Source organism: Sus scrofa, chromosome 11, assembly GCF_054392235.1.
Source record: "Sus scrofa isolate SSC_HxYL_T2T_F1_AM1 chromosome 11, Sscrofa_HxYL_maternal_Yorkshire_Landrace_v2.0, whole genome shotgun sequence".
Taxonomy (NCBI): Eukaryota; Metazoa; Chordata; class Mammalia; order Artiodactyla; family Suidae; genus Sus; species Sus scrofa.
Window position 1 is genome coordinate 71,228,304 of NC_139393.1, and position 23,494 is coordinate 71,251,797.

At 41.4% G+C, this 23,494-nt stretch overlaps 1 protein-coding gene across 3 annotated transcripts in view; it reads right to left on the reverse strand.

The window, feature by feature from the left end:
* The window catches only part of LOC100152536 (ATP binding cassette subfamily C member 4 (PEL blood group)), a 223,180-nt gene that overhangs the window by 93,935 nt on the left and 105,751 nt on the right, over nt 1-23,494 (reverse strand). For all 3 annotated transcript variants that reach the window (XR_014819714.1, XM_084982092.1, XM_021065786.2), the window contains one exon: nt 21,742-21,888. Coding sequence is in view for 2 of the 3 variants with exons in the window: in XM_084982092.1 (XP_084838218.1) it covers nt 21,742-21,888 (147 nt within the window). In the remaining variant the exon portion in view is untranslated. The remainder of the gene's footprint in view (nt 1-21,741; nt 21,889-23,494) is intronic.

Consider the following 23,494-nt stretch of genomic DNA (forward strand, 5'->3'; position numbering starts at 1 on the left):
GCGTTGCTGTGGCTCTGGCGTAGGCTGGTGGCTACAGCTCCAATTCGACCCCTAGCCTGGGAACCTCCACATGCCGAGGGAGCGGCCCAAAGAAATAGCAAAAAAAAAAAAAAAAAAGATATTACTAAAAAACCACCAGTTTGCAGGGGGGTAAGAGAATTTAGAACATTACCTAAGAAGGCAGATTCCATCGGTAGTTAAATTTCAACTGGGTTTTAAAATACATTTAGGGGAGTTCCGCTGCAGCTCAGCGGTAACAAATATGACTAGTATCCATTAGGACGCAGGTTCGATCCCTGGCCTCGCTCAGTGGGTTAAGGATCTGGGGTTGCCGTGAGCTACAGTGTGGGCTGCAGATGCAGCTCAGATCTGCTGTTGCTGTGACTGTGGTGTAGCCCAGCAGCTGCAGCTCTGATTCAACCCCTAGCCAGGGAACTTCCACATGCCGTGTGTGCAGCCCTAAGGGAAAAAAAAAAAAAAAATATATATATATATATATATATATATATATATATATATATTTACCAAAATCAAAACACAATGGATTTTTTAAAATATTGGTAAATCATGACTTTTCAGGCTGGGAATTTTAGTCACTTATGATGGAGCATGATAATGTGAGAAAAAAGAATATATACATGCATGTGTACCTGGGCCACCATGCTGTATAGTAGAAAATTGACAGAACACTGTAAACCAGCTATAATGGAAACAAATAAAAATTATTATAAGAAAAAAAGGCATAATTTAATGTGAAACTCATTAAACAGAAAAACAACAATAAATTTACTAATATTCAAGGGACACCAAGACTTCATTGTCAGGAAAGAAAGTGTTACTAGTTTCCATTCAGATGTTAGATATTATATATATATATATATATACACACATATATATATTTATATATATATTTTTTAACTAACATAGAAAATGAAACCCACACTTTTAAGGGACAGCCTTTAATACTCCATGTGGTGAAATTAACAATATTCAAGGAGGGTGGAGATATAATAAGAAATACCAGAAACATCCATGATAAAACGTGGAACTATGAGAGGCCAGACAAGTCCCTGTGAGCTAAGGGAAGGCTTCCTTCCGCAGGAAGGTTCCAGGCAAATGCCCCCCACCGGGCAGAGGAAGGCTTCCACCCAGAACCAGTACTTCACCAGGTGCTTGGTCTCCAAGATGTGATGGACAGTATGAAGGCTTCCTTGGTTCCTTTCAAAGAAATCCTTTTAGGGACAGGCCCAAAGTGTCATAAAAAGTCCCTAAGACACAGGTCTTTGATCTTTGTGGCTTCGCCATGTATGTTTCTACAATTTCTGGAATGCACCCAGGGAGGCAAACTGCTTGACAGAAAACACTATAAATATCGAAATAAATACATACATACAAACATCTGGAACCCTGATTAAGCACCAAAGTTTTATTTTTTTTTCAGGGAAGGAGGGCTGGGGGTAGAAGAGGGGAAACCCCCACTGAAGAGCATTTTTACTTTTTTGGGAAAATGTCCTATATGTTCCTTATGATAAAGGCCCTCTGACACGAATCTAACGTTTAGAAAGCTCACATCTGTAAGCTGCAGGCAGAGGAGAGATGCAGGGGCAACATCAATGCTCTTCCAGAACCAGGATGTGACTGCAATTCCCATTTGCAGCAGCCCAAGGTAGATGAGTTTCTACGTAATATTTAAACATTATTGAGAACTACAAAAATAAAAACAGGCAATACAGTAATCTGTCCTCAGTTTTAAATTAAGTGTGCACAGATTTTACAGATTTTAACTCATTATGCAATGATTTTCTGCATTAAAGAAATACGTTGGATTTTTCCTCCTTGTGAGGCGCTTTGAAAAATAATAAACAGTGACGGGATTTGCCACGGTTATACCCAACACAATTAAATTAAAACCGAAGAATCAAGGGGCCACAAACCATGTGGTTAAGTGTGAACCAGGAGTCAGACAGCTACAACACTTGTGACACGTTCAACCTTCAAGTTTAAAAAAAAAAAGAAAATGCCCCCAAATTCCCAATCTAGCCCATCACGAGGTCCCCGATAAGACAGGGCTTTGGGAAGCAGAGAAGGGTGTGTTATGGGGCATCTTAACACAGAGATGCTGCCGTGCTAGGGAGAGAGTAGCAAGTCCTCCCCGGCCTGTTCTGCTCCTTCCCTGGCTTCCAGCCCAGGTCACCCCGAGCAGCCACTCCCATATCCCAGATAACCGGAGCTGTTCTCTGGTCAGTTCCTTTGGAACAGCCCCTCCTCAAATCTCACCCCAAACACCCAGATGGTCCCCTGAGCCTCCTCTTCCCCGAGGCTGATCACAGCCACCCCCCACGATAACTAAGGTGGGGTCCAGCAGAACATACACAGGACACAGTGCCCGACTAGAGAAATACTTATGGAGTCCTTGTCACAAAAGATGGATAAGACAAAATGAATGTACTTGGGAACTCGTGCTTTCATTTCAGATTTGCCCTGTTTAGCAGAGACATTATGGGAACCTCATTACGAGAACTGAGGCCAATGTTGAGACAAGCTGGTATTGACCGCCAGTGGGGTGATGAAAGAAGGCATCAAAGGCTGGTGTCAAGAAAATGGTAGGGGGGGGATGATGGCCACTGGTTAAAATCAAAACAAGAGGAGGAGTTCCCATTGTGGTGCAGCAGAAACAAATCCCACTCGTATCCATGAGGATTCGGGTTCGATCCCGGGCTCGATCAGTGGGTTGGGGATCTGGCGTTGCCGTGAGCTGTGGTGTAGGTCGCAGACACAGCTCAGATCCCATGTTACTGTGGCTGTGGTGTAGGCCGCCAGCTGCAGCTCCAATTTGACCCCTGGCCTGGGAACCGCCACATGCCGTGGGTGCAGCCCTAAGAGCAAAAAAATAAATAAATAAGAGGAATGTTTCAGGTTGTTCCTGTGGCAGCTGCAACACAGAAAGAAGCTTGGCCCTGTGAGAAAAGCATGAAGGTAAGCTGTGTGTGTGGTGTGTATGAGTGTGTCATGGGGAGGGGGGTGCACACAATACCCCCAGCTCCAGGAACCTGCCTGCGCACTCCTACCCCACACACCAACATGGCCTGCGCACTCAAAAACAATGTGCACACGTATGTACTTCTGGCGGCCTCTGCCTCAAGGCAGGTAAGATTTATGGAAATTGCTTAAACCCAACAAAGAAGAGATTTCATCCTGGCTTCTTCATTATAAGCTCCCTCTTTAACAGCTTCGAGACAGGAGTTCCCGTTGTGGCACAGTGGAAATGAATAACATTAGCATCCATGAGGACGCAGGTTTGATCCCTGGCCTCACTCAGTGGGTTAAAGATCTGGCATTGCCCTGAGCTGTGATGTAGACCGCAGACTCGGCTCAGGTCTGGGGTTACTGTGCCTCTGGCGTAGGCCGGCAGCTACAGCTCGGATTGGACCCCTACCCTGAGAACCACCACATGCCATGGGTGCGGCTCTAAAAAGCAAAGCAAAAAAAAAAAAAAAAAAAAAAAAAGACATTTTCAAGATATTGAACAGTCCCCCTCACGCCCCCAAAAATACTGACTGTTCCCAAGGCTGTGTTCAACTGTGCCTCCCCAGTCAGTGGGTACAACTCCCCAACTTGGTCGCTGCTCTAAAGGGGTAAAATCTCAGTGCAGACACCTGAGAGACGAATCACATCTTTACCGACATGTGCACTTCCATGGTCAGCACAGCATCCTCCAGCATGAAGCCGGCCACAACCCAGATGGGAAATTTTACTGACTTCACGGTGACCTCCTAGCCTCTGGTGCTCCGTCTGATCTGTTCTACCTCCACTGCCAAAACTGGATTCTTTGTGTTGCCTCAACTATGCCCTTCTCTCCTGATTCTGTGGAATGGTTCTGCCTCCTCAGCCTGGCCTCAGGCTCTCCTTCTTCCAAAGTCTCTCCACACCATGAAGTCAGCCACTAAAAATCTGAGACACCACCAACAGCCAGTGCACTCCCACCAGCCCCCGCAGAGGATTCCACCCCCACCCCCTGGGCTCTACATTCTCTCCACTGGGGTGAAGGGCTGTCTCCATTCTCTGGTCTTCGGTGGAGGGGAGGGCAAACCAGTGGGTCTTCCACAGTCTCTAAGATGCCTCCCTTGAGAGCCAATCAAGATGCCTAAGGGCAAGCTCTAGAAGGCCCAAGGAATCTACAGGTGTATTAAAACCTGATATGGAACTGTTGATCTCTTGCACAAGTGAACACTATGAACAGCAAACCATCTCAGGAATTCAGGATACCAAAGACTACATCAAGGTATTGACAGAGAAGCAATACACATTTCTATAGATACAATAAAAAAAAGTAAATAAAAATGGAAAAAAAATCCACAGAATAATGGCCACGCATGCACTCTTTCAACACAAAATTCTAGGGACTAAGGAAAGTAGAAATTCCTATGTAAGGGGGGAGGGGCTGAAATCTACAAAGAAATCACTTAGCTGAAATTTTCTATTTTTGTTTAATGGCCACGCCCACAGAATATGGAAGTTCCAAGGACAAGGACTGAATCTGAACCGAAGCTGTAATCTGTATCACAGCTGTGGCAATACCGGATCCGGGATTGAACCTGTGCCTCCACGGCAACCCGAGCTGCTTCAGTCAGATTCATAACCCACTGTGCAACAGCAGGATCTCCATAGCTGAACTTTTAAGAAAATTCTCTATTAGCAGAATCTGCAAAATATTTGTCCAACATTCCTGATAAAACCCAACTGACACTTCTGCAAGAACAGTCTTCACCGGGTATTTATGGATTTCCATAGCTAATTTTTATTTTTTAAATTTTTTTATTCTTATTTTTTTGCTTTTTAGGGCTGCACCAGTGGCATATGGAGGGAGATTCCCAGGCTAGGGGTCTAATCGAGCTACAGCTGCTAGCCTACACCACAGCCATAGCAATGCCAGATCCGAGCTTTGTATGACCACAACTCATGGCAATGCCGGATCCTTAACCCACTGAGCAAGGCCAGAGATTGAACCTGCATCTTCATGGATCCTAGTTGGGTTTGTTAACTGCTGAGCCACGAAAAGAACTCCTCCACAGCTAAATTTTTAGATAGTGGTTCTTCTTTTGCCTCCAAAGGCACACTCTGACATTCCCATCACTCTCAGGGTATGTCTGCTTTTGTAACCTACATGAACAAATATTCATCTCCTAAGAGCTATACTGCATGAGCTGTTCATGGATATTAGGGGAAAATCAGGCTTCTGCAGGACATCAAAGTCCTTTGAGACCATGACCTTAACTGTTCCTTACCAGCAGATGAAACTTGGTTGCATTAAATCATGCCGGTATAGTCTTGTTAATGAAGCAAAATCACTGCAGGATCCCAATCTCTTGGGCTGTCACGGGCTTAAAGGCCTCAGATGAAAAGTCCCGTTGCCCAACGCTGAAAGATTTCCTCAGAGCTGAATAGATCCCCTAATCACAACACCGAAATTGTTAATATTTTCATCAGAAAGAAGTCAGGGAGCTTTAATTCACCAAGGCATTACAACTCAGAGGCAGCAAGGAGGCCCAAGGCTGACGGGGTTGAATCTCCAAATGCTATGAAATGCCCTCGAAATGGGAATGGGGAAGGGGCCAAAGCAATGTTTTTCTTTTCTCAGATCAAAACTCATTATTCCTTATCCTCAGATTTTTTGAGGTCATTTCATGTTTCACCTGGGTGTCATTTCTTTCTCTTTTTATCCAGATGCAGTCTGTGATAGCTTTATCACAGGCATTTCTGTCTAACCCATGTCCACAAATGCAAAGAAAACAAAAAGGTTCAAAAGTCCAAGCAGCTAATGTTGCTCTGAAGTGCAATGTGGAGAAAGAACAGGAGCGATTCCATGAACAGAAAGCCGCCCAAACAGCCTCTCAAACTGCATGGCCACTACTCGGCGGGGGGCGGGGGGGGGGGGGGAATGGACATTGTTGATCTCTTAATCTTAGTATGTTTTAGCCTATATTTGAAGTAACCTCAGAAGTGAGGCCAGCGGTGGTGGGGCCAGTGGTGGAAAAGGGGACCCCAACCTTGTGTAACTCTACCCCAACAACCTGGTCTAACCATCCAGGGAACTGGCCATACTCCCAAAGGCAAATGGCAGGTTTTATCCAGGAAGCCCATTTCTCCATTTCTCACTTTTTAAAGAGACTATTGAAACAACGATAAGACTATCCTTATGCTAGGTGGGACAAAGCAAATAAGCAAAAATGAAAATGTCTCACTATAAAATACTGAGGCTTGTAGAGATGAAATAGTAAGAAGGTCCTAGACACGATTTTTCCTTCCAATTTCCAAATATTTTTTCACTCTCATGTTACTGCAAAAAAATTATGACACAGCAGTATAAGAAACAATGGAAGGATCTCGCTGTCTTTCCTGACACCATAAATTAGGGGCGGTGGAGGGGAGAGTAACTGGAAGAAAACAACCACACCAACAACAAAACCAAACCAGGTAACAAAGCCTCAATAAAAAAAAGAATGAGAAAAGATATATACATATATATATTTTTTTAAAGGAACCCCCTTACCATTTTTCACAGCAGTGGCAATATTTTGCATTTTCATCAACAGTGCACACGAGCTATCTTCACATCTTTTGCCAACACTATTTGTTTGTTTATTTTTAGTCTTTTTTTAGGGCCACACCCACGGCATTTGGAAATTCCCAGGCTAGGGGTCCAATTGGAGCTGTAGCTGCCAGTCACAGCAACACCGGATCGGAGCTGTGTCTGTGACCCACACCACAGTTCACGGCAATGCTGGATCCTTAACACACTGAGAGAGGCCAGGGATCAAACCTGCATCCTCATGGATACTAGTCAGATTCATTTTCACTGAGACACAATGGGAACTCTGAAAAGATGTTTTTAAGTAGGGTTTCAACTGGACTGATAGATCTGCAGCTCCACGCTGCTGTTCTCATAAGCTCTAAGTTCTTGCCAAGTTTGGTACTGAGCCACCAGACTCAGCAACAAAGTTTATCTAAGCTACATTAACAGGAGAATTTATCCAATCTTCTAACACTTGGCTTTAGATCTTCAGAGGAGCTGGGGTGGGATTCCTATCATATAGGAACTCACTTCACTGTGGTTCTCCCAATAGGAACCTTCTCAGATCGCCATTCAGCCCACTCCAATTAAGTCCTCTAACCATATTATTCTCATTTAAAGACAATAAGAGCTCTATTACACATGAAACTGCAATTCCAAAATAGCCTACAAAAAGGTAGTTTTGTCTTTAAGTAAACGATGAAAAACATCTTGGAATGCTTAAGAGTATTTCTGATTTGAGAGGATTTGCGAACTAATTCGTACTGACTCTTCCTCCTTCAAGTTATTAAAAAAAAAAAGAAAAAAAAGAAAAAAAAGAAAAAAGAGCTCACACCAAGTGCTATGTTCTTTTCACTCCTAAGGACCTGAATGCTGAACAAGAGTTCTCGATGATAAAGCAACCCCACATGTTCTCTTATAACACCACATATTGTAAGTTTCCAAGACATCGTTTCCTTAACATATGATCAGTTCTAAGTCAAGACAGAAATGAAACAGGGTATAGAAGAGGCAGACACATCCCCGTGTTTACTGCAGCATTATTCACAATGACCAAGATACAGAAACACCCTAGAGTCTATCAACAGATGAACTGATAAAGAAGATGTGGTTTGCATGTACACACACACACAGTGGACTAGGACTCAACTGTGAGGAAAAATAAAATTCTGCCATTAGCAACAGTGTGCATGTACTTTGAGGATATTATGCTGAGATAAGTCAAAGAAAGATAAATACTATATGATATATCTCAAAAACTGAACTCATAAAACTGGAGAGTAGAAAGAGTGGTTACCAGGGAAGGGGGTATTGAGAGAATGACAGAGATATTATTACAGGTCTCTATTTGCAACTGGTAGATAAACAAGTGCTAGAGATCTAATAGACAGGGCAGCGATGACAGACAACAAAACTGGGTTATAAATTTGCTAAGAGGAGTTCCTGTTGTGGTGCAGCAGAAACAGACTAGTACCTGACTAGCATCCATGAGGACGTGGGTTCAATCCCTGGCCTCGCTCAGTGGGTCAAGATCTGGTGTTGCCTTGAGCGGTGGTGTAGATCACAGACTCAGCTCAGATCTGGTGTTGCTGTGACTGTGGCTGAAGTGTAGGCCGGTGGCTATAGCTCTGGTTCGACCCCTAGCCTGGGAACTTCCATATGCTATGGGTGTGGCCCTAAACAGCATAAAAAAATAAATACATTAGTTAATTAATCAGCTAAGAGAGTAGACCTTAATCATTCCCAATATGAGAATAAATGATAATTATGTGAGGCCATAGATGTTGGTTATTTGAAATACAATAGCAATCATTGTATTATAAATGTATCAAGTTAATATGCTGTACACTTATAAATATTGTGGTATGAAAAAAAATGTATCTCTTAAAAAAGTCATGACAAGGCACTAATAAAACTCCCTTAAAAATTCAGGGCCAAGAGTCCCCTAGTGGCGCAGCAGCTTGAGCTTCCGGCACTGTCATTGCTGTGGCTCAGTTTCTATCCCCGGCCAGGGAACCTCTGCATGCCAGGGGCAGCCAAAAACAAATAAACAAATAAACACAAAATTACACTCATAAGAAGAAGCTAATATGGAGTTCCCATCATGGCTCAGCAGGAATAATAACCCAACATATAGCGTCTCTGGGGATGGGAGATCAGTCCTGGCCTCACTCAGTGGGTTAAGGATCCAGCGTTGCCACAAGCTGTGGTGAAGACTGCAGTAAGGCTCTGATCCAGTGTTGCTGTGGCTGCAAACTTCCATATGCCACAGGTGCGGCCTTAAAAAGGGGGAAAAAAAGAAGAACAGGCTAAAGTGATCAACCACTTTTTATAAACAGTAATCTTCCTTACAGATGCAAGATCCATCTTCCACCCAACGTGAGGACTAATTCATTTTCAAATGCTAAATCCTTCTGAAAACTGATAAAAATCAAGAAGCTCATGTGAAAGCTGGAATTAAACAATGAAAAAGGTAGAGGTCCCTGGTGGTGCAGCATCTGTTGTGGCACGGGCTCGATCTCTGGCTTGGGATCTTGCACATTTAGTTGGCAAAGCCCTTAAAAATAGAAGATGAAGACTAAAGAATTGCAAATGATACTCTCATATTTTTAACTCAAATATGTACCTATTTTAGGCAGATTGAGCAGGTCATACAACTTCTTGAAACTATTTCTGATTAATATGATACCCACATTCATTTCATAGGAAACACTACACTATGCTAAACATAATGTCACTTGTACCAGAGGAGCTGCCATTATTGTGTAAAGGATTGTAACACACAGGAATGGGTAAAATGTCGTTTGAAAAATCCCAGGGAGAATTCAGAATGTAGGATCTGGTAACTTTAGACAAAATTCCCCGCACACCAGCACATGGAGATGCTTACAAAATATTAAGTTATACCAACAATATGCTGATCAATCTGGTTCTTTAATTTTTAATTACAGGCAAATCTATATGGTTCCTACATAAAAATTGATGGGGACAAAAACAAGGTATAGGTGAGAAGGTAAAAAGCATGGATCTGCTGTGCACAAGCTCTAGATGAAGAAGAGGTATAGCTGATTTCTTATTGCGTGGCTGCTATTAGAGATGAAATGAGACAATGGAAGTGACAGTATTTTAACAAGTTTAAATTGTCAAGTAAATTTACAATGTGGCTCTGAAATGACAAGCCATAGGGCAAGAGTCCAAATTCATCATACTTCGGGGCTGATCTTCAATTTGATAGGGAACTAGATTATAACTGCCAAGAGACAAAACCTCTGTCATGAAGCATCTGAAGCCTTAGATGGTGTGTAAAAATGACCTCAGAAAAATTCCCCAAAGTCCTTGCAATCTATTTTTGGTTTGCTTTTTCATCAAATTATTTCTAAGCGAATTCTGCAGGATGACAGAAACATCACTTCAGATCTGCGGGCCTCTCAGATTTAACTGAGGCTGAACGCCAAGACTTGGGAAGACAGCTCCCTGTCTAACACAGTTACCTGGCAGGCAGGTGAATCTCCAATCCACACTTCTTCAGCGGTCTCAATGCCATTCAACCCAGCCAGGAAGGTATGGCTTTTATTTCAGTAGTTTATTAATGCCAATTGGGCACTATTTATAGGAGGCTTGTATTTATTCTGTTGCATCTGTTACACCTTCAACTACATTAAAAATATAATCTACAGTTTATAAACACTAACCAGAGATCTCATTTACTTCCCAAGCTGCTTTAACCATATTTTGCGCAAGAAGTTCTGAAGTATCACAATGTCCATCTGATAGAAACGTAGAAGGATGCCTAGAATTAACTGGAGTGAACAAACCACGAAATGTCTCCAAAAACATCCCATGAATAAAATTTGAAGGCTCAACAATCTAAAACTGCCTTAGGTCGACTTTAACTTTCACTTATGAAATTTGTCATTTTTCATGCTTTTGGAAAAAGGTGAATACATTTTGACCAGTTAGAGCATTTGTTTAAAACATATTTAAGTTCCTGCTACTCCTAAGAAGGACTTCCACTTCTCTGGAGTAATTCCAACGTTCCACTTAAACAGAACTTATTTTATAAAATTTCAAACTGGTCTTCCTTAATTACACAATAGACTTCTGTAATAAACTTCAATCGTATCATTTTCAAACAAAAAGTAAACCAGATGTTTTGTACTTTATGCAAAATTGAGCTCTCACTGCGAAACCAAATTAAAATGAAATCAGGGACGAAGCTAAGCACTGATGAAAACAAAAACAAAACAAGCAAACCAAAATATGCTGTAGATTTTGTTTTATAGCTGTTTAAGTCTTGGTCACTTATCAATTTTTCTTTGTATCTGGGAAAACACACAGATCCTTTCCCACCATTTTATCAAAATTAACATATTCATTTGGGTTCCGTAGGGGAAATCAAAAATTCCCAGAATTTCATCGTGTCACTTAGTCAAAACTCAATGTCTGCTATTTGCTAGGTATTGCTTTAAATGCTTAATTCATTTAATTCTCACCATTAAAAAAACAAAACAAAACACTGGGGCTATTACATCCCCATTGTAACAAAGTTAAGGTACACGGAGGTTAAATAACTCGGGTTACTCAGGCTGTCAGCGGCCAGGCTGGGATTCAAATTCAGATGGGATAATTCCAAAGTCTATTTGTTCTCTTTACCAAGGGGCATCATGGATCCCAAATTTGCTGGATAACTTTCCAACTTGAAATTTCACATCGCTTTAAATAGAAACCAATCATATGAATCATATTCTGGTGTGACAACCTAACTCAAAGGAAGTCTCAGTGTCCCTCCCTCCCTCCCTCTCCCTTCCTCCCACCCAGCACAGCATACACAGACACACACACCCCACCACCACCACCACCACCACCACCAGTATCAATGCTGCTTAAGACAACTGTGCTTCAATCAAGGGGATATTGATTGGGCCAGTGAAGTGACAGGCACAGCTCTTCCAAAGCATTTTTCCAGCAGATCTGAGACATCACAGCATCTCTACCTACACCCATTTCTCTCTGTCCATGAACAGATTTAAATTTTCTACTGATGACAAGCAAAGTTCTCACCTGACATCAAATTAAAGATGCACATAAAAATTAAGGGGAAAGGGAGGAAAAAAAAAATGAAAGGGAGAGAAAATTTGACCTATATTTTTAAAAATACCCAATATTTATCCAAAACCTATATGGTACTCCTTGTGTGATATAAAACTTCAAACCTTGATCTTGTCTAGAAACTTGATCAACGTAGATACAGCAAAAGCCAAGAGAAAAAATACCTTGAAAGGCCAGGTCAATTAAGCACACAACTCCTATAGTGTCTCCTTTGCGAAAGGAGATGAGAGTGGTTAGAAAATCTGGCATCGAGGAAAACTAAACCTCCTTCACTCAAGTTTTAGAATTCCCTAATGCAGGACTGAAATCTACTCACCTGGTCTAAAGACTTGACAATTTGTTAATAAACAGTGGCTTATCTGATTGTAGGACAAACCACTAACTGTCTGGATTACACAGATGCTGCCTTTTATTATTCTGGCTATTTATGTCAACAACTATTTATTTAATCTTGAAGTCAGGGAAGAACAATTTTCTAGTAACAGCGATTACTCATCATCTTGAAATAGGTGTTTATTTTCCTTCCATGTCCAGGACTGTGTCAAGACTAACATCGAAAAGTTGGCACGAGTAAAAAACACTTCTGTCTACAGGATCACCCATTGGTGGCACTCATTAAGCCGCATTTGACAACCTTTTCATTTTAATGCTAAGTAAAAAGATTACACAGAGCATGAGATATCATTTTAAGATGTTATTGCTATTTTATTCTCCAAAATGGAAGGGTAATAAATTTATAGTTCCACCAAAGGAAATAAGAGCCCAGGCCATTCTGACATCAGTGGAAGAAAGAAAAAAAAAAATCTAAAAATAAAGACTGCATGCAAGAAAGCAACGATTTCCTTCTTTACATATTTCTACATATTTGAAGGTGACAAAAAAAAAATTAATGCAGGATTCTGAGTACACTGCTGACCTAGATATATGGAATTTTTTATGTGAGAAAATACATTTAAGGACAAATCCAGCTACACTGCGGTATCTGTTCAAATACTTTTGTGTAGAACGGCAGAAGTGGGTGCATTGTTTTTCTTACCACGCCCTCAAAAATCTGTGTACTTTTTATCATGTGCCTCAATCAGAGTGGATAAGATCAGTTCTTGAACCAGAAGAACACTTCTAGAAATATCCACTTGAAGTTCAGAGAGAAATTATTACCTAATGGTTGACTGAATCATCCCCAAGTCAGGGCTTAGGCGGCGAATCAACCAGGGCCGATGCTCTGGTTTCTGCTGCTGTGTGAACAACACGCTGCCCTGCAGCACTGCTTCCCCCAACTGCAGACCCAGAGACAGGACTTGCCCACCATGAGGAGCACGACTGCATTCGGAAGAACATCTGGACAAAGATTCTTAAACACATAACAAGCCTCAAAGAGACTTTCCAGGTGTTGAAGAGGTTGAGGCGTTTCCCCATGGGATATGAACTATTAAAATGCAAATGCAAAAATGAAAGGAAAATAGATCCAGAACTGAGAATTTGATGTTATGATAGCTTTCTGTTTAACAACAGTATTTGAATAAACTTCCACTCACGGTCTACTTTGAAGCCTGTCATCTTTTTTCTAGATATGAAAGGATTTCTACCTAAATGAGGGGGAAATTTTGAACAAACTAATCTTGATGAGCAAGAATGAAAAGAAGACTCAATCATGACATTACCGATGAAGAAAACCTCATTGTGTGTGTTCTACCTACTGTCAACCCAATTGTAACAAGTTCTAAAAAGCCAAAGAGGAGTCTGTTTAGCTATTTACAAAGAACAACCCTCTTCTTGCCATAATACACCCATTTTTCTCTCCAGCCTACAAATACTATACTACAAATAAATCAGCCACGGTGGGGCCAATCCTAGGTTTGGAAGCTTTCACAGTAACACCATAGATATACTCCAGGAGGACAGGGAGCACCAGGCTCCCAGAAGAGACAGGCAGTCAATGCATAATAACTACCTACATTTCAATCTACCTCTAATGTGTGACAGGTACTATAAAGACGTGATTTAAAACATAACCGGATTCTAGGAATTCCCATCATGGAGCAGTTGGAGACGAGTCCGACTAGCACCATGAGGTTGTGGGTTCGATCCCTGGCCTTGCTCAGTGGGTTAAGGATCCGGCATTGCCATGAGCTGTGGCATGGGTGGCAGACACAGCTCGGATCTGGCGTGGCTGTGGCTGCGGCTGTGGTGTAGGCCGGCAGCTATAGCTCTGATTAGATCCCTAGCCTGGAAACCTCCATATGCCTCCGGTGCAGCCCCAAAAAGACAAAAAACAAAACAAAACTGGATTTTAAACTTTATGTGAAATCCAACAGTACAGTCTCCATGTCATAAATATCTAGAATCTCTCCCCCCCATTTTCTTCATGGCAAATGTTTAAAAAAGATTACAATAAAGGGGGTCGGGGAAGAAACGGTAACAGAAGATGAAGGTTCACTTAGAAAATGAAAATCAAACTTTGCCCCGTGATGTTCTATGACAGGTTCAAAGTCAAATCTTTGAGGGAAAGGACTTGGCCTTTAAGTCAAACATGCAGAATTCCAATCCAGCAAATTCCTATGGATTCCCACACTTAGTGTCAAAAGACTATGCTTTATACTCCTTGGGGTCTCAGTAATACACTTCTCAGTATTTATTGATGTTGAATCTGGCCCTATTTCAGTTCCTCTTCAAATGCTTATACAAAAGCAATGAACTATGTCATAAAACCACTTTGATGTATTTTCTGCCACAAAGAACGACAAGGTTCATGTAACGAAGGGGTGGGAGGCACCTTTTAAATAACAGTATTTGAATCACACTTGACCCTTCGTATTCATGGGTTACACATCCTTGGATTCAAGTCACCATGGACTAAAAACGTTTGGAAAACAATTACAGAAAATTTCAAAAAGCAAAACTTGAATTTGCTGTGTTAATATTTACATATACTGTTTAAGGATAAGTAGTCTAGCATCTAAGTATATGGGAAGATGGACACAGAGAACAGACTTGTGGTTGCCAAGGGGGGAGGGGAAAGAGGAGGGATGGACCGGGAATTTGGGGTTAGGAGGAGATGCCAGCTATCACACACAGAATGGATAAACAAGGTCCTGGGGTATGTAGCACAGGGAACTATATTCAATATCCTGGGATAAACCATAATGGAAAAGAACATGGAACAGAATAGATATATGCAGAACTGAGTAACTTTGCTGTGCAGCAGAAATCAGCACAACAATATGAACCAACTAGACTTCAATGTAAAAGTACAGAGGTTATATGGGAGGATGTACACAGGTTAAGTAAGGGATACTGAGCATCCTTTGGTATCCAGAGCAAGGGAACCAATCACCCAAGGATACCGAGGGACTCTACTATAATCCATGCATTCCGTCAGGTAAAGCCAAATTACTGAGCTTTCTAACACGGGAAACTGGGAGTGACATCCTGCCGACCAAAAACGACCTGGCTCCAAGTTAGCTGAAGGCTGAGACCACACAGATATTAAAATGTAGTGCAGAAGTTACATATATTATGATTAGCACGCTGCTTATTTCACACACTACTGAGAAATTTTAAAATACAATTGAGGAGTTCCCGTCGTGGCGCAGTGGTTAACGAATACGACTAGGAACCATGAGGTTGCGGGTTCGGTCCCTGCCCTTGCTCAGTGGGTTGGCAATCCGGCGTTGCCGTGAGCTGTGGTGTAGGTTGCAGACACGGCTCGGATCCCGCGTTGCTGTGGCCCTGGCGTAGGCCGGTGGCTACAGCTCCGATTCAACCCCTAGCCTGGGAATCTCCATATGCCGTGGGAGCGGCCCAAGAAATAGCAACAACAACAACAACAACAAAGACAAAAGACAAAAAAAATAAATAAATAAATAAAATACAATTGAGTAAAATTCCATCATACCATTTTCTAAGATGTTACAATTACTCCTCTGAACAAGGCACAAGCTTACTCAGCAAATCTTATCATTTTAGCATTTTATTGGACAACCATAGACACAGTGCCTTCTCTTTGTTACTAAGCTGTACGATTATGACAGAGGAGGGGAAAAAAAAAAGGAATAAAGAGTAATCAGGACATTCTAATAGAAATGTACACCAACATGGTGCAATATTTACCAGCTGTAGACAAGCGCTATCATAATCACCTTTATAGAGATTACTGACAAAATAACAATAGTCATCAAATATATGTAACTATGTAACTATTTAAACTCGTAACAAAGGCTTTTATGACTATTAGCAGTAAAGGAGCAACTCCCATAAAATATGACTTAATATCACTCTGATAAGAGTTTAAGTACATATAACCATTGTTATATGAAAAACAGTATTTTTAATGTGTCACAACCCGACAGGATTTAATTACCACACCTACTTCAAACTATTAGCCGTTTCATTCAAACTTGTAAAAAAATAATATTTATGTAGCTATTGAGAATCATTATGATTGATGCAATCTTTTGTGTTACTCCCTTTAGAGTCACTCGCATTTGTTATTTTTAACAAGGAAAAATGAAAGGGGAAATGTGTGTTTTTGTTTTGCAACAAAGCTTTTCTGATGATGACTAACTTCTTCCTTTGAACACAAAAAAGCTTCTTTAACTAATGTACATATAAATATGTTCTTTACAACATGCACGAAGCAAAGAAAGGGATGGGGGGCCCTCTAGGACTTAAGCCAGGATTTAAAGCAACCTAGGCAAGAGGAGGACATGAAAGCTGTCAGGATAGTTGTTATTCTTATTTTCAATTTCTTACAGCTCATCTGCGCTCAAGGAAGAAAAACCGTAGTTTCTTTTAACCATATCCACAACAGATCTCACTTGAAAGGAAACATAGCGAGTGATTTGGCATGAATGGGAACATTACCAATTTTCCAGCACCACTACTGAATATTTATGTCGGTGACGAATGATGACACTGGTGAAATATTTTAACACGAAGCCTTGCCTTGTAAATCGTCCGAATGATGCTGTGTCAAAACAACACCTACCATAAATCAGAGGTTTTAGGACCAGTATTTCTTGTTCTAACATGCTACCTGCTCAGCAGAATCACTTGTGTGAACAGGCACAGATTAATGTGTGCTAAGCAGAGCCCTCTTACCGCCTAACTTATAGAGCTATAATTTAACAGGCCTATTATCGTCAAGGTAATTTTGACAGTACTGAAATATCATACTTGTTAAAAATATGCATTTAGCACTAACCCCAGTGGTCAATTGCACTGAAGAAACAGACAGGGTTCCCTAAAATTATTCTTCTTCTCTACTGATGACTCTTGGCGCCACCCCCCACCCTCACCCCCACTGCCACCCCCACCAAGGCAGGGGCCTGTTGACAACTAATTTTCTAAACACTGTAGCAAGGAGTTCACTTGTGGCCCAGCGGGTTAAGGAACTGGCCTTGGCACTGAAGCGGCTCGGGTCACTAGTTGTGGCGAAGGTTTTTTCCCCTGCCTAGGAATCCACATGCTGCTGGATAGACTGAGACACAGATAGAGAGGGAGGGAGAGAGTATAGCAAGACTGCTAAAATAAAAATAAAATAGTACAAAAAGCTCACCACTTGGCTTTCAATTCACTTTCCACTTCTCTACAAGTTCATTAACAACTTGTAATGGAGGCTAAGGAGCCCCTTTGCAGGTTCAAGAAAGAGAACAAGAGTTCAAACCTCCAGCACCTTCTCCGCTTTGTCCCAAGCTTCAATTCCTACATGATGAACATCGTAATTCAGGGTATTTGACATGTGTGAGATCGGCAGTCTAATTTCCTACTCAAGTTGGAAATCTTAATCCTTAAGGGCAATTCTAGATTTTTGATTAGGGAGGATGAAAGAATATATCGTAAGAGAATGCCATCCTTCCTGTCACCTCAATGAGCAGATGTACCTTCCACCACAAAAAATAACAACGACAAAAGAAATGAGTACATTTGCTTTTTGCCTTTTATGATGCATTAGCACTAACTTGACCGGTAGAGAAAAAATGAAGGACATACATTTGTTTTTTTTTTTTTTTTTTTTACACTAGATGCATAAATCAGTGAACAGATGCACACGGACACTGCAGAAAAATCAGTATAAAGGAACACACTGGCCACAACCCAATCAACTCTGCATTTCCCTGAGAGAACAAACGTGACATCTACTGACACCAGCAGCTCAGTTTCTTAAAGCCAAATTAGCAAATTGAAAGCAAATAAACAAATATTTATCTGGAATCCATTACAGTCAAATCACATAGCCCAGTGTTATGTCACCATAATTAGACTTGAAACAACAGGACCACTATCCTCTCATCTTGTCCCCAAAACAAAGAGTGAAATTCTAGAGACTTGATGAGAATTAAATGTTGACTCTGAGGGTGTGGAAGAAAAGAGAAGAAATCATGTGGCCAATTTCTCCTTAAACTCAGGTTTGACTCAGGTTCCTACCCTCTAGGAATTAAAATAAACTCAGTCAAGATCTCAGCTGTAGCCTAGTCCTGTTACTGGGGGAGAAGGTGTCAATTAAGAAATCCAAATGCCCTGTTTGATAGGCACTCGATATTCTAGGATAACACTTGGGAGTAATTCTTGAATAAAGAGTTTAAAGGTTCACACATAAAAAACCATGACAATGCTATTTAAATTTCTCTCAACACTACAAAATACAAAGATTTGGGCTATGAAAATGGAATTTCTAAGAAAACTTTAAAATAACACCAACCAGATTTTGCAATGAGGTGCCCCTTGCGCTATGTCCTTGCCATAATGTAGATCATACTGCCCTCTTGTGCCTGAGACAGGAAATAAAAGGATTTCTGCTCAAAGCAGGAAAACGCAATTTGGATTTAACATACACCCCACAATTACTGAAAGCCTTGCTGTGGACCTGGGATTTGTGCTACCGTGTATTAAGATCTGACAGAAGTAAGGGAAGTAAGGCTTGGAGGCAAGAAGACAAAGGTTGTCTAGGAAGAGGTCAACTTAGCAGGCAGCAAGGGACCCAGACCAGCTGAAAAGTTGCCATCAAACCGCTGGGAAATGTAGGGACCCTGAAAAAATGTGCGGCCGAAGAGCATCCAAGGAGGACAGTATAACAAAGAGATGGGTGAGAGAAAGGCAAGGTTAAAAGAAGAGAAGAGAGGAGGAAAGAAACCTTGCTATTGCTGTTCTAAGGCTACCACACACTAGTTGAATCAAATCTCACCCAATTATCAGGTTATGAAAGCCCAGGAGGTATCACATTGTATAAACAAACTAGTTAACTTCATGCAACCACACATGAGTTCAAAATGGAGAGTAACTTAGCCAAGGAGCTTGGCAAGATGGAACCTTCTTAAAAACCAGCTATTCAGAAGAAATGTGCACTTTCCAGGTTGACTCTGCCCTGTGAACTTGGGACTTTGGTAGGGCCCGAATTGCTTCAAACCTTCTCCTGAAGGCCTGATTCTTTGCTTACGTACAAAGGGTCCCCAGTGTTTAACACAATTCATGAGGACCTGGGATGGGTGATTCAATGGATGAATGTGAAAAACAATGCGACCAATCCAGTTCAAGGTTATTAAAAATCTCTGGCACAAGCAGGCTCTGGAGATGGGGAGAAGGAAGGGGATTCTAGCAGAACCCCTGCAGACCCAAACCAGCTGGTGCCAGGGCAGAGCTGATGGGCCTCTGCCTAGAGTTTCCAGCTGCTGTCACCATCCCAAGTCTATAAACCATCCCAGGCCCTTGCCATTCCCCCCATTTGATAAACTCTGGGAGGGTGTCAGGATCCTGAACTAACTAACAGGAAACTTACTGAGCCCAGGGGTCTGCCTGAGAGTGTGCTTTAACACATATGAATTAGGTGTGCTTCCAGATCAATCCACGCTCCCTGCAGAAGACACTCTGGAATTCAGGGAGCACAGACATTATGTCAGATACATGGATATAATTAGCGAAGGTATTTACCATGGCATAAAAGCTGAGCATGTCCATCATTCTACTGCAGAGGGGAATTTATAAAAATATAAACCATTAGCGTGCACACCATCAGTAATATCCACGATGAGGCATAATTCGTACCTACAGCTCATTGTTACTACTATAAAAAGCACAAAACTTTTTATTTATTTATTAATTTATTTATTTTTTGCTTTTTAGGGCCACGCGCATGGCATATGGAAGTCCCCAGGCTAGGGGCCGAATCAGAGCTACAGCTGCCGGCCTATACCACAGCCACAGCAACACCAGCTCCGAGCCACTACCGAGACCTACACCACAGCTTGTGGCTAAACCGGATCCTTAACTCACTGAGCAAGGCCAGAGATCAAAACCACATCTTCATGGATCCCAGTCGGGTTCATTAACCACTGAGCTGCGAAGGGAAGTCCAACACAAAACTTATTTTATGAGGAAGAAAATTTTTGTTTGTTTATGGCCAGACCCACAGCATGTGGAAGTTCCTGGGCCAGGGATCAAACCCGTACCACAGCAGCAATCTGAGCCGCTGCAATGCCAAAGCCAGATCCTTAACTCGCTGAGCCATAAGAGAACTCCCAAGAAAGAAAATTTTAAATCTACTTCTTAAAAATCTTAATTTAAAAAGTTTTCTTAATCTAAAACTAGTAGAGGAAATAAATAATTTATTGCCTCTAAACTCTGGGAGTGAACTAGGCCTATCTTTGCAGTACTTATTTGGGCTTCTATTTCCTTGAAGGAAGATAGTCCTGCAAATGGATACAGGAGAGGAAGGCAAGATAAACACCAGTGTCCTGGCTGCTCTAAGATTAGTGACCTTAAAGATTTAAACTTGGTCCCAAATCCCTGAATAATAAATGAATCAGCGCCTCCAAGAGCCTACAGGTCTTGCACACGAAGAACATGGTTAACTGTGGTCACAAGCACTCAGAGGCTGTGATAACAGAAATCCAGTCCCTCTTAATGCTCCCAACTTTATGCCTGTAGCTGTCACATTAACTGACAAAGGGGAGTGACTTCGCAGCCATAATAGCACAACTCCTCCAATCACCTTCTCACTCTGGCTTCTTAATAAGACAAGATGGGAGTTTCTGTTGTGGCGCAATGGAAACAAATCCGACTAGGAACTATGAGGTCGTGGGTTCCATCCCTGACCTTGCTCAGTGGGTTAAGGATCTGTCATTGCCATGAGCTGTGGTGTCGGTCGCAGACGAGACTCAGATCTGGCGTTGCTGTTCCTGTGGTGTAGGCCAGCAGCTACAGCCCTGATTAGATCCCTAGTCTGGGAAGCTCCACTTGCCGTGGGTGCAGCCCTAAAAAGCAAAAAATAAAAGAATAAAAAAAAATAAAAGAAAATAAGACAAGATGTGGGGGGGGGGGGGGCTCTGCAGTTTACCATCCGGTGCTCTGCGTGGTGCCTGGACTGAGCAACATGTGATGAGTAAATCTACACCAGATGCCTCCCTGCACAGTCTTATTTAATCCTCACAAGGGAAATAGGAAGGGCAGTGGGTTATTCCCATTTCACTGGAGGGGAAGTTTCCAGACGCCGTGTCGTCATCATCACTAAGGATCACGAAGCACTGACTGACCGTGAGCTAAGCGCTCTGAGTGTATTAACTGCTTAATGCCACACTATCAACTACCTCATCATCAGGGCACATGCAGGAGCTCTGTGGTTCCAGAAAAGGATGGATAAGGCAAGAAACACAGCCCACAGGGTGTCGAGACTCCTTCTGAGAAGGTCATTCCTAACAGGCAGCCTAGCTTACCGCTTCGTAACACAGCCAGCAGCTAAGCCACTGGTCAACAACACAGAAACAGGTCTGCACTGAATGTAGGGTAGGTATTCCCTATGCCACACAACAGATGGATTCCTAAATCACTCAGCAAAGTAAACATGTATCTATTTTGCCACACATACAAGTTGAAATTAAAGGTTATATGCCACAATATTCAGACTGTCCCTGGTAGGAGAAAAATTTCAGTCAAGCTTTTTTATAAAATGGATCAATATACAGTGATTTTCTTACAAGCCTCTGCTCCATTTTCAAACACTGAAGTGTAATCGAGGACCAACTGTGTTAACAAGATGTACTGACTGAGAAACTTGGTGTCTGACTTACCTATTGGATTTCTATCGAAGAACAAGATCGGAGCTCTCAAAATGGACTCGAACATTTTGTTGTGCAAACTTTGTGAAGAACTAACAAGGACATAGAACACCAACAGAGATCTTGCAATGCCAAAAAGGACAGTAGATACAGTTAAACCTGCAATAAAGAAACACCCCTCAGCAAAAGATCTCAGCCTTTTCTTCAATGATGCTAAAAAGCATGGCAGGCAGTTTATAAAGATATTATATACTTTATTCCTTACAGCATTTGCATGTTAAGCGTTTGATACATTCACAAGATGCATTTAAAAAGAAGAATAGAAAATTTACATCTTTCTCTCATTAAAAAGAAAGCACATAGGGAAAAAAAAAATCAGGGGCAAACTAGAAATTCATTCTAGGCTTTCCTAATTCAATTATAAGTTCTACTCAAAACTCAGAAGAAAGATAATTATAAAATGCAGTTGATCTTCCTTCTCTGCATTTCAAATCTTACTAATTACAAGATGTCTCATAATCTAAAATTGTGGTATGCGTTGGTACCATCATTTGAATTAATAGGAACAGGAGAAATAATTTACTACCATTTCCTTGTAGACAAAGCCCAAGAAGCTTTAAAGAATATAAAAATACCTGCAAGCGGAAAACCTACCCCTAAATAACTGAATTGCAAGAAAATATAAATTATAATTTGAGATTAACCTAAATGGATCAACTCATCTCTTACTAACGCAAAGCATTTGCAAATGCACATCATTTAACTATGCTTTGTTAATCACAAAGATAGATACCTACTATGCATATATAAATTAAAATAGCCCCTAACATCTTTTAAAATTCACCATGGTAAACAGAGTAGGGATAACTGCTGTAATAAATATTCTTCAAGTCATTTTCTCCCTTCAGACGACACATGACTTATTTAAACTATGAAATGTGTTCAAATTCCTAAATGCCATCAACAGGCATTTCCTTAGCCCATCTTCCTCTAAGAATGTATAAAAGAACCCCTTCCTAATCTTCCTTTAAGGCCCTCTAGTCCACCAATTTAGAAAAGAGACAGCTAATGGATTTAGATTTTGTAGCAGGTGATCAGGGAAATAAATACAAAATTTCAACGAGTGGGTTCTTAAAAAGATAACTCTATCTTTACACAAAGCTTGTATGAGTATTTCCTGTGGGAATATTTAAAATTTTAGATGAGGATTTCCTTTAAAAAGTATGTAATGCCACATATATTCTAAGCACCCTTGTGAAAACAGACAGCCGTGTTAATATTAGCCTGGCAAGCCAGATGTTAAATTAATCGCACAGTCGGGGATGTGATAACATTGTGATGTCAAGGTAAGAAAGAGAAGGAACCCTAATTCCCAGACACTGGATTTCCCCCTGCTCAGCTTCTCTCTGCAGTAATTAGCAAAGCCCAGGAGATGAGCAGTGTGGCGAAGGGGAGCTTTGCATACCTGCAAGGGAATAATGCTTTTATTTGGGGGGCTCTTTCTGCCAGAGGATTTCATCCAAGTTCAATAAAAGCCAGGGTTTATTCAGAGAGAATTGGAGCAATCTGAACCACAGGGTGGGGATCCGTTTCTAATCCCCTTGCCCATCCATATAATGATGTAAGATTTAGCTAAAGCAACCTATTAGAATAGACAATAGCCACAGATTTCCAGTGGCTGATTTTCTGAATGTGCAATCCTGGTTTAACTTCCAAAATCCAGTACAGACCAAATGAAGAGTCTTCATTCAACCTCTTTCTTCCA